The 12,405-nt window shown below is 43.7% G+C and overlaps 1 protein-coding gene across 2 annotated transcripts; it reads left to right on the top strand.

Moving 5' to 3' along the window:
* Positions 1-382: 382 nt before the first annotated feature.
* Positions 383-12,053, top strand: apbb1 (amyloid beta (A4) precursor protein-binding, family B, member 1 (Fe65)). Of its 2 annotated transcripts, XM_077565919.1 has the most exons (14): positions 392-728; positions 1,974-2,533; positions 2,738-2,943; positions 3,038-3,097; positions 3,969-4,048; positions 4,138-4,204; positions 5,267-5,413; positions 6,260-6,387; positions 7,423-7,537; positions 7,625-7,703; positions 7,790-7,870; positions 7,949-8,064; positions 9,227-9,403; positions 10,013-12,053. In XM_077565919.1, exons 2-14 carry the CDS (start codon positions 1,996-1,998, stop codon positions 10,166-10,168), a joined length of 1,950 nt encoding a protein of 649 aa, XP_077422045.1. In that variant the 5' UTR covers positions 392-728; positions 1,974-1,995; the 3' UTR covers positions 10,169-12,053. The 2 variants fall into 2 exon arrangements, with proteins under 2 accessions (XP_077422044.1, XP_077422045.1); XM_077565918.1 differs by having other exon boundaries at positions 383-728; positions 7,790-8,064.
* Positions 12,054-12,405: the final 352 nt, after the last annotated feature.

Genomic DNA, 12,405 nt, shown 5'->3' with positions numbered 1-12,405 from the left:
TGCCACGGAAGAGGCGAGACTTCCGACTTCCGGGATTTCACCCATCAACTTTGTTTCCGTTTCCGGTTTGCTACGCGGGGACCTCATCCCAATACTTGCACTTCCGCCTTTGTGCTCCTTGGTTGCGCGTTCCCGTCGACGGGTGCGAGGTTGTGAGTGTGTCGTGTCTGTCTCAGTGTCCCTAGCATTTCAGATAGCCAAGACGCCCTCCCGCCGATGAGCGGGAGCGCGCTGTTGAGGGGGCGCAAGGGTGGGGGTGCGAGTGTTGGAACTCGGCCAGCAGTGGCCGGAAACGGTGCTGATGTGTAAAACCCGGAAATCTGAAGTCCGTGGCATCTACCCCATAATAAGTACATGTATTCCGAGCCTTTGCCTTACTTTGTTGGTTCTGCTTTGGCAGCAGCTTCAAGACCGCTTACTAGCTTAGAATTGACAGGTTGGGGACACCTTTATTATATTAAACGTCAATCATTCATTTAGAGACATTTTTGTGTGTTTTTAATACATTTTTGTTGTAAAAGTAATAAGCATCCAAGCTCGGCCGTGACGTGAGCGACTGACGTAGCCGCATTGATGCTAACACGAACCCCCCACCAGCTCACTCCATCCCCGCCCCGCTCGGAGACGGACCGTATCCGTGGGCACCGTATTCACCGCGGTAACATGGAACCATGTAGCTCCTAGCTCGCTCAATTGGACATCTTTCGAAGGCACGGAGGGTTCCGCAAGTAAGTGCGAAAGCTTCCATCCGAGCGGTTTGCTCTTCAACGCGACGTCCCGGAGCTCGAGCGAGGAGCTAACGTTAGCTTAGCCAAGATGACGGCGGTGATGGCGGACGGACTGTGCTCCCACTGCCCGTTATTATCATCCGGCGATGGGTCGAGGCATCTGAAAAAATGTGGAGGGCTTTCAGGAAGCTTGTTTTATTTCATTTTGATTTGGTTACACAATGAGGAAATGCATGTCACCGCGATGCCATGTTGATATTTGTGGAAACGTAACGTTATTATTTATAGATTAACTGTGTGTGTGTGTGTGTGTATGTGGCCAAAGTACGTTTCGCATTCGAAGGTTTCGAACGTAAAAGCGAAATGTCAGGCTTCGATGGGCGCTTTAAACAACAAATGGTGTGTTTTTATGTGTATATTTAGTTGAGCTTTTGTAGTCAGTTCGACTAGAATACTGATTAAAAACCCATTGGATGGAGCAAGCTAGCCCGCTAGCTTTGCGAGCTAACATGCTAACAACATACGAGGTATTTTTCTTCCTCAAGACTGTGGGTTATATTACCTCCCCCTCATATTTTTTTGCGAGATAGCACGCGAACAACGTCAAATCTCATTACAGCACGGACATGCATATAAATTTTCATATTCATATTGTAAATCCATGCATTACTGTCAACCCCCGGATATGCGCGGGTGTTTAGGCTCGTCTCAAAACGCGAATAGAATCCCGGAAGAAAAAAATAGTTTTTTTTACGATTTTAAACCACTAGTCTTCAACCCTTTTTACACTACAGTGAAAACTTCAATGAATAAATAGGTGGTGTCCAAAATTCCAGTACAACTGAAATGTTAATGCTCAGCAGCATCTCACAATCAACAGAGAATGTAAAAAAAAAAATAAAAAAAAATAAGATGGTCTGTTATTGGCTGGCAGAATTTTTTGTCAAAAATGCCAAATATCGGCGCCGATAATTGGTCTATCCCTGAAATATATATTTAAAGCTATAGTGTGTATCTCTCAGGGCAAAAACTATGGACACCGAGTGCGATTAGATTTCATGTGATGATTTGGTCTCACACAGTGCCAAGTGCCATAGATGGGACAGGCTAGTCTAAATTAAAAAGATAAACGGTACAATAATTCTAAACTTTCAAGCGTAAATGCGCACAGTGCAGCAACACATGCAAGCAGCATTCAGCAACACTCATAGGTGTATAAATTGTCTCCCCTGTTTCGACTCCCAGCTACGTGGAACGTAAAACAGCTATGGGCGGCCACGATGACGAGGACGTCAGGCCGTACGTGGCCAACAAGCAGCGCGACGAGGAGCTGAAGAAGAACAAGCTAAACGACTGGTGCGAGCACGAGTCAACGGGCAACAACGCCAAGTGGCACAAGGAGGGCCAGAACCAGCTGCGCAAGGTGAGCGAGAACCAGCAGGAGCAGGACCACAACTGCAACATCAGCCACAATGGCAACCCGGACGGGGAACGGGAGGAGTTCCCCAAAGCGGCCACCCGGGAAGAGGCCAACAACATCCTCAATGAGCCGCTCCTCATCCACGCCATGGACGAGGACGAGGAGAAGGAGAGGGAAGAGGAGGACAAGGGCGAGAAGTCGGAGGACGTGCCTCCGGATGGACAGGAAGAACTGAGAGGAGGAGGAAGAGAGGGAGGCATCCCCGGCAGGAACGCGTGCCTCCTGTTTGCCAACGTCAACGGGACGCCGAGTGACGACGAGGTCAACTGGCCCGCCGCCACTCAGGACAACGCCGCCGATGCTTCTTCTCCCAACGGCAACAGAGGTAAGCGGCGCGCCATCGAGCCACCAAGAACTTGAGGGGGCCAACTCTGTTTTTGTCATTTTGCAGGATATTTTCATGTGGGGATTATTATTAGGGCCCGACCAATTAATCGGCCAATCATTGGCCTTCAAACATCGGCCAAAACCAATATCGCCACCTCCAGCCTGAGTTACTGATAATGAACGAATGCTTTAACAACTCTAGACTCCTTCTGGGACTCGAGCGCCTTTGAGACGGACACGGACCTGCCCGCCGGCTGGATGAGGGTGCGCGATACGTCGGGCACCTACTACTGGCACATCCCCACCGGCACCACCCAGTGGGAGCCCCCCTCCCCTCTGGGGAAGGTCGGCGACTCGATGCTGTCATCCACCATGTCCCTGGAGACCACCCCGTGTGAGGAGCCCGAGGTGACGTGCCTTATAAAATCAAAACCTTCTTCTCCTTTTTTTTTTTTTGAGGTTCAAATTGAGATTTGAATGGCAAATGTAATGTATTTTCCAGGAATCCTGGGCTCAGTTTTCCAGCACAGACGAAGGCGGTGCTGACGGGGAGCTGTGGAAGGTAACTTTAACCCAAATGATCTTTTGTAAATGGAGGCCACAGAATGGAGGATTTTTCTAGAGATAGACCGATATGGTTTTTATCAGGGCCGGTACCAATTATTAGTAGTCAAGGAGACCGATAACCGATATTTGAAGCCGATATTAATTTTCATTAAAAACAATAAAGTGGGGGCAGGGGGGGATATTGGCGTCAAATTTGTTTTTAAATACAAATGGCAATCTTGACTTTGTTGTAATGTCTTAAAGCTTTAATGCTTATTGAATCATTTTTCAAGACTTTTCAAAATGTAGAAATTTTGTTTACATCTTAGACAATATACTTCATTTTGAATTTCTAAAAAAATATGTTCAGGGACCTTTCAAGGTTATCAGTAAGTCTTAAAAAGTTCAATGGAAACGTAGGAAAGTAAATACTAGTGGTGCAACGGATCACAAAAGTCTTGGTTTGGATCAGATCACGGATTTGAGCCACGAATCGGATCATTTTTCGGATCAGCAAAAAAAAAAGAAAGATAAATAGTACTTTGACTCTGAACGATTTATCATTTTGAGACCGAAATTGCGATCTCAGACAGTCAAAGCTGCGGTTTTATTTAAAGGGCACTTATCCCCCATGTTCAACAATCAGCGGCATGCCACAGTGCACATTCACACGAGCCAGCTCCGAAATGGTTGGGGTTAGGGCTAACCCCAACCCTAACCCCTAACTCTAAAGCTTTACCTTTTATTGGCTGTCAAATTTTGAAAAAAGGCCGATACCGATATTCCTCAAAATGCCCAATATCTGCACGGATAATCGGCCAGGGACGGATCGTTCTAGGATCCATCCCTAAACGTCAACACGCCTTTGTGTCCCCGTCCGTCCTCAGGAGGAAGGAGAGGCTGCGTCCGATCAAAGCCTGCGAGAATTTGAGGGGGCAACTCTACGCTATGCTTCCATCAACCTCAAGTATTTACTCTTAGTCTCATGGTAACAGATTGTTAAGTGATATTTTTGGGGGAATCAACATTCTCTTGCTCTTTTTCGTCACTCTGTAGTTACAACTGCTCTCAGTCTGACGATGAAGAGAAGCTGGTTCCACTCTGCACTGACTTAGAGAGCAAGGTAACCCAAGTTAAACCACGCACTCCTCAGAAAAGCGGGTCATCCTGGGCTTTCGGGTGAAATTGCAGAATGAGAAAAAACAAGCCCTGCCTACAGTGCCAGCCGATTTTGAGCATTTTTACTCATCTTGTGCTATGACTGCATAAGGTGGATATCATATGAAAGATTGGATTCCATTCTTTCGTTAGAAAAAAAACGATGTTACTACTTTATTCCGTTTAGTAATCACCATTTGAAAAGAGCTCATTTGAGTGACATTGAGAGAAAATTGAAAAGATAAGGAGAAAACAAGCTTTTTGTGAAAAGATAACATTTCTGCACAACTGTGACGTTGACGCTAATATTTTTTTGTTTAGTGACGCGCCATAAATTAGATTTAATGTGACAAAGGCTTTGATCATTCACGTCATCCTTGAAAACGTTCTATTTCCTAAGATCCGCCATGTTTTCATGTCATTTGATACGTGGCAGCCCATTGAAAAGAGATGCAATGCTGCCATCTGCTGGCCATAGTTAGTGGGTGTATTTGTATTTTACAAAACCCAATTACAAACCAGCGCCGACGTTGCACGGCCCGTTGAGAGAGAGAAACAACGTAATTAACGTCATTGGCGCATACAGTGGGCGTGTCCTAAACGTCAATTGACGTTTTTTGCGGTAAAAGAGTTAATTTGACCCTCTCAAAACTCTCGAATGCATATTTGCAACTGTCGCAACGGCTAAGGAGCAAAATTCTCAACTGGTGGTTGATCCGTGAATCGACCAGTAAGTAGCGTACATTTCCATGAGCTTCGAGTGTTCTCACAGGTTGCGAGAGAGACTGGAAGAGTCACTGAAAAGTCTTGGAAATTGACATTGATCAGGAATTGCTGAAACCTTGCACAGTTGGACATCAGAAGGTGGCGTGAAGGTGGCTTGTCAAGGTTTCGTAACATTTTAGCGCCATCCTCTTGATATTTCACCCGACAGCCCAACATCCCTCATTTTGCTGAGAAGCGTTCCGAAGAGAAAAAGATGCGGGTGGTTGACGGTCTGGCTTGTGTTGGCGCGGCGGCGCGCCAGTGCTTCGCAGTGCGTTCGTTGGGCTGGGTGGAGATGTCGGAGGACGACATGGCGCCGGGCAAGAGCAGCGTGGCGGTCAACAACTGCATCCGCCAGCTGTCCTACCACAAGCACAACCTGCACGACACCGCCGGCATCTGGGGAGAGGTCAGCTTTCGCCATTATTTTCATCAACATCTCAGCACCAGGGATCAAGCAGTGTTTCCCACACCATGTTAATACTTGGGTGGGCCGCCACCCAAGAAGTTTTCAAGAAAATGTATCAAAAATATATTTAAAAAAGAAACCAGATGCCGTATTAGCATTTCGGCCGGGCACCGGTTGTGAAGGTTGAATGTGACATCTGTCAAAACTTGTTTGCTTTCAGGAGAAATTGATGCACATCCCACATATTATACACCCCCCCCCCCCACACTTTTTCATTTAGGACTGTTATTTTTGTGATTTTTTTTATTTATTAAAGATTTATTATATAACACAATACGTACAACAAACAAAGTGACAAGTACACAACATAGTATGCGGGTGTAGAAATATTTTGATGACATTTCTTGATTTTGTGTGTGTGTGTGTTAATAGTATGGCTGAGATTGGATTTCAGGCAAAAATAAACAAAACAAAACAAATAAATGAATCAAATAAATAATAGTTTTAAAAGAAAAAAAAGGGAGATAATAAATTCCATAATTAAGTATAGTTAGCACTGTAAGGTATTTGTTGCAGAAAGCCAGACTGAGCGGGGATTCTGTGTAGGCTAGTGGGTGATGGAGTGCAGGTTTTCCATAAATAAATGATCAAGAAGAAAGTTTTTCCATTGTGTGATGTTTGTATTGGTTTTGGCTTTCCAATTTAATGTTTTCTTTTGCCATGTTAAAGCTATGAGGAGTCATTTGTTGTGTTCTGTAAAGCACAAAATGATGCAATCTTGGACTCCTGTGACGTCGATGGCAAAGTGCCAAGTGCTGATTTGGACGTGTGTGCGTGTTCACGCAGGGTAAGGACATGCTGATGGTGCTGGAGAACAACACCATGAACCTGATCGACCCGCTGGGACAGACGCTGCTTCACACGCAGCCCATCGGCAGCATCCGCGTGTGGGGCGTCGGCAGAGACAACGGCAGGTCCGTTTTCCCACCGAGGCGCCAATGATACCGGCCGGGGAAAACCTTTTTCTTGACTTGGGTCCGATTGAACTCATTTTCGTGCGCGCAATTTTCCCCCTGATGGGGTTTGTTGAGTTGTTCCTTGACCTCCTGTGGGGTTAAGATCAGCGGATGCCGTTCATATTTGTCAACTGCCCCCGTGTGAAGCCCTCGTTTGTGATTTCTGGCCATTTCAATCATCTCGACTTGACTTACTCAACTCATCTCAGTTTTTAGCTATCACGAAAAGTTTTTAAAAGATAGAATACTGTAAACTGTACTAAACAGATTTGTCCTTGTTTTCTCCAAATTTTCATATACAGTCAAACATGAAGGAAACAAGCACGACCGCAATGCTTATTTAATGCTATTATGTTTTTACGGCAACTTATAATTATGTGCAAGTGGTTAAGGTGAAAACAAATGTTTATAGCTCTTTTTGAGTCAACAATCAGCAGAGTTTTCCTTATCTGGAGTAAAAAACAAACAGACAAAACTTAATGTGTAAGAACAAAAATGACGGCAGTTTGGAAATCTTAATAGAATGTTTTTTCTTCCATTTATTTACTCAGCAGTGTTGTTATGCTGTACACTTTTGAGTGCCCCCATGTAAAAGTTCTCCCGGTACTAGCGGGAGGTGGCAACAGCCCCTGAAAGAATCACTACCTAAGTACAATTCAGTTGTATTTAGCTTTTGAGTAGATAAGCAAAAAAGAAGGTCAAATGACGTTCTTTTTTGCTGTGAAACGAATGTCGAGTCAGTCAAATGTTGGTTCGACCTGATATGAGGACCTCTGCTGGACATTTTCCGCCATTACAGGGGCATGTACCACTACTAGCCGTACTTGCTTGATGTTGTTCTAACGCTTGTGTTTTTCTTCCATGCTGCTTTTTCCACATGCAAACAGGGAAAGGTATACTTGAGGCATTTATTTTGTCTCTGTCTTGTATATCGTGTACATTTCTGACTCATGATAATATGGCAGGTTAATATTTGTGTGCGTCGTCCCACAGGGATTTTGCCTACGTGGCCCGAGACGACCTGACGCAAGTCCTGAAGTGTCACGTGTTTCGCTGCGACTCGCCCGCCAAGAACATCGCCACCACTTTGCACGAGATGTGCTCCAAGGTCGTCATGCTAATAATAGCATTACGCCTAAATGTGTTGAATGTTGACATTTTGTGATGTTGAAATTTTTTCGTTTTGTTTTGACAGATAATGATGGAAAGAAAGGCATCCAAGCCAGGCGTGAGTCGTCTCTGCTCGGACTCGGGAAAACCGCTGTCTGTTGAGGGTACGCAATCGTTGAAAATGTTAGCCCGCTTATTGTTCACATGATCAATCATGATGATGGCATGATTTCTTTTTATGGTTTGCCAGAATTTCCAGCTCCCAAGAATGAACTTTTCCAGCGCTTCCAAGTGTTTTACCTTGGCAGCGATCCTGTGCTCAAGCCTGTGGGTAAGAAAACATTCACGCCTCTTCATTGCGTCCTCTCACGCACTCTCACACGTTGGACGATGATGAAATGTTTGTCAGGCATGGACATGATCAATGACGCTCTGGAGGCGGCCGTGGAGGGCAAAGACAAAAGCGAGTGGACGCCGGTGTCGGTCAACGTGGCGCCCGCGACGCTCACCATCCTCGCCAAGCAGGTTAGAGACTCACAAGGGCTGGACGATATTTGCCCTGAAGTCAAATGTCGGATTTGTTTTTCCCAATTTCCAATTAGAATCTATAGTTTCTCTCGGCATAAAAAAAGAAAAGGAATATCACATTATACGACACAAGTTTGGCTTTTTGACTGTTTTTTTTCCTTCTGAGAACCAAACAGAACTTTTCTTTCTTAAAAAAAAAAAGATTTCTAGATGTTCCATTGTTAACATCAACATTTCAAAGCACTATGCATTGATATGTAAGTGCCAGGGTTATTATAGTTTTGCAATTTTCATTTTAGTTAGTTTTTATTTTGTTTTGTTTTTTATATTGAGTTGTCAGGTGGTTCTGTGTTCTGGTTAGTTTTTGTTTTTTGTAAATGCTTAAGTCTTTTAGCCATTGGAGCCAAAAGTCAAGCAGGCAAAATTGTAACCTCAGTGACGTCATCTGAAGGTGCTTTTCTATTGGCTGCTGCTACATGACGTCACTTTCAAACATCTTTATTCCGGTTAATATTCAAATAAAACTACATTTAAAATCTTCCCCAAAGGCTCATGTACCAAATTAATTAGTAAAGACTAAAACGAAGAACATTTTTGCTATATTTTTAGTTAGTTTTGAAAACTTAAAATGTAGTTGTTAGTTTTTAGTTTTTAAATTCTAGTTTGTGTTTTTTTGCGTTAGTTTTCGTTAACTAAAACAACCTTGGTAGGGCTTGTAGTTAATTAATGAAGGTGAAGAAAAGAAACCCTTTTTCTTCCCAGCCTTCCGTAACTGTATCGACTTCCACAGAATACAAACAGACAATATGAAAATCTATCTGCTTTGTCTTCCACCGGGTTCCTTTGTCTTCTAATGTCGTCTTGTTTCATAGCGGAAGTGATCTGGTTATTTGGAGTTGCGCAATCTGCTATGTGTCCATTTCAAATGTGCATCCATCTGTTGTTTCCTCCTCATCTGACACCGGAAACGTGAAAACATTCCAAATCATTGACTGTCACTCAACTGTGCATCTTTTGCAAGTTAGCTCCCAAATCATTTTTGGGAGGGTGGAAAAGTGGGCCAGAGCCCAAAACTTGAATTTAGCCACCATTTTGTATTCATGAATTCATGAATTCATTGAATAATCCCTAAACGATATCATATGATTGCTGATTTCAGACGGACGAGGTTCTGTCAGAGTGCCGCGTGCGCTTCCTGTCTTTCATGGGCGTGGGCAAGGACGTGCGCACTTTCGCCTTCATCATGGCCGACGGTCCGCGAGACTTCACCTGCCACAAGTTCTGGTGCGAGCCGAACGCCGCCAGCCTCAGCGAGGCCGTCCAGGCCGCCTGCATGGTCAGTCGGCAGCAATTTGGATGTTTGGGGGGCGACTGCATGCAAATCATGCTTCAGGACCTGCGCCTTTCTTTTTACTTTTAAACAAGCCACTTATTTTTTTTCAACTGTTGAAGTATTGAGTTACATATGAGTTTGCGCATTATAAGTTTTGTTTCCTTTGTCAAATTAAAGTCAAATTCACTTTTAGCAACCAGAAAATGTCCCATTAGAAGACCATTGAAACTGCCATCACAGAAAAACAAAAAAACTGAATTGAAAATATTTATATTTTGCAAGTTTTGTACTTTAAATGTACATATTTCAATTTTTATTTTTCATTTAGTGTCCTAGTGACCAAAAAATGTTTCATGGAAAACCACTGATAATGCCATCATCATCATAAAAAAAAAAAAATATATATTCTTTTAAAAATGTTTTTATTTTGTTATAGTTTATAAATAAATAAATAAAACTAGCACTTATGGTCCTAGTGACCAGAAACCATTCCACAGAAAATGCTATTATATAAAAAAAAAAAGTGAAATAAATGTTGTTGCTCTGCTACTTAAGTCTGATTCGTAGAATGAATTGTCAACGTGTGTTTTTCGTTTGTTTGTTTGTTTGAAGCTGCGCTACCAGAAATGTCTGGACGCACGTCCGCCCAGCCTGGCGTCGTGCTTGCCCACCCCGCCGGCCGACTCTGTGGCCCGACGCGTCAAGAAGGGCGTGCAAAACCTGCTGGGCAGTTTGAAGAGCTACAGGTCGGGCTCGCAGTCGCCTTGACGGGCCGCAACACCAGCAAGGTCCACGTCGCCCTCGCACTTCCGTCACACACTCGTCACACCTTATACACGCGTCCTTTTGTGTTGTGGGGCAGCTTGTGGGCAAAAGACAACATCATCACCTCCATTTTGTTAACTTTAGTCCCCTAATAGTTGGAATTCCAGCCTCGCTTGGATTCTTTTCTGTCATTTTAACTATTTTTGTGTTTTAACAGAAACAACTCGGAATGTTGGGGCGTGATGCACGTCACGTGCTAAAAGATGCTTGAATGAGCGCAATCGATTGTCTCACACTCACACACGCAAAGTTGTTCCCTATAACGCCGCCGTGCAATTCCTGTGGTGTGTTCGGTTCACTTAACTGGCACTTGCACAAGCGCAGGATGCCGTCATTTTGCTACTTATTCATGAGAGCTGCTGCCGTGCACAGTAGAAATAAGCAAGATGACTTGAAGCAATCCACAAAGATGAACAAAACAAAACAACAAGCTCGGCCAGGCAGAGCCTGAATAATGAATGCGATCGTTCCTGCCGGCAGTTAATCGTTGGTAACGGCCGCCTTCCGTAATAGAAATCAATATGACGAGGAAAATAATCCACAGTTAAAAAAGGAAATGCGTTAGTTGCACGCTTCGTCACATGCCTGGCACACACCAACACATGCCAGAAATCCACAAAAAAACACATGCTTGCACAGTAGAAATCAACTCAAATGACTACATTCATTCATAGCTATCAGGGAAAATGAAAAAAAAAACATTCTTATTATTATTAGCATTATTAGCATAGCATTCTGAGACGAAAAAGGCCTGAAAATGCTCATGGCCGCCATCTTCAGAGATTTGAAGAGAACAACAAGGCCCAGCACGTCTGGAGGTTCGTTGAACCCCCGCCAACCCTGAAAATTGGTTTGTGGGGGGGGGGGAGTCATTGCAAATAATTTTATACAACTCTTCAATTCTATTCAAATCTTCGCCAAAGGCAAAAGCGCAAATCAATTTAGCGAGAACGAAGAAGTGGGACACACTTGCTTCTCTTTTGTTGGCCACCGGAAAATGATGTGGCAGGTGAAACGTCTCGACTCCCCGGACACCAAACTGCCAGCAGACGGTGCCAAAGAATGAAAGAATTGTGAATTTTGTTGCGGTCCGGGCACCCAAGCGGCCCGTCGGACAACGACCTGCCGACGTGCGGGGCTTCCCGCCACATGCTTTCCCGTCGAATCAAATCAGTCTTCCAAAGAGATTGAGGGTCTTGCATGCAAGTTGAGTGGCTCGTGTGCAATAAGTCAAATGTCAAGGAGAGCGCAAGCGAGCGACACACGCACACGCACACACGTGATCAGTAGTGTCCCGTAGGATGCATGTTTCATTCATGTTTCCCGTGAATTCGTCACTCTCGTCCGCCGTGTGCGCGTTCCTAATCTCTAGCCGTAGAAAGTCACCACAGAGCAGGTTTGTTTGTATATGCTCCATTTTGTCGAGTACATTTGACTCTAAAAAGAGAAAAATAGTCTCTTTTAGGAGTCAAATGTACTCGACAAAATGTACTTAATGCAAGACTATTGCCATCATCTCCGCACACCAAAATGTAACTTTTGTTTTTTATATAAGGAAAAGTGAATGATCATCGTCAATGTGTATGTAGCACCCTAGTAATAGTCAAGAAATAAAAATGTATGCTGTATATATTTCTACATTAGCAACACTAACCCCTACCAAGCACCCTCGTCACGTTCGTGTCCACGCCCACATCTGGCGAGCGGGATTAATTTATTATTTCTGCTCATGTACATTTTAGGTGTTAAAAAATGGATGTGTGTATATATATAAATATATAAAATTAAGAAGTCATCTCATAATAAATGTCAACATATCGTTCCTGTCTTCTGTTTTTGGGTGGTGATTATTTGCAGTTCACATTGGAGCCACAGGGTGGAGCCATTCTCTTTGTTCTCACTCATGTCAAGTAGGGGGAAAAATATATATACTGTGTGTGTGTATATATATATATGATTTCAAGTTCTAATTATAAAGCCAGAGTTGGGATTTCAAAGGAAAGGTGGAATTCTGGTTTTGGTTCTCAAACAATTAGTTTAGGTTTGCAAACAAAAGTTAGGACTTCAATTCAGAGGGTTCTCAACGAGATTTAGGGTTTCAAAGCCTGGCTCAGAATTTCAAAGTAAGCTATTAAATTAGGGTTCGAAAAGAAGTGGATTATGTTTTCCAAAGTCTTTCC

This window comes from Vanacampus margaritifer, chromosome 5, assembly GCF_051991255.1.
Source record: "Vanacampus margaritifer isolate UIUO_Vmar chromosome 5, RoL_Vmar_1.0, whole genome shotgun sequence".
Lineage (NCBI taxonomy): Eukaryota > Metazoa > Chordata > Actinopteri > Syngnathiformes > Syngnathidae > Vanacampus > Vanacampus margaritifer.
The sequence above is the reverse complement of the archived record's forward strand: the minus strand, read 5'-3'. Positions and strand labels throughout refer to the sequence as shown.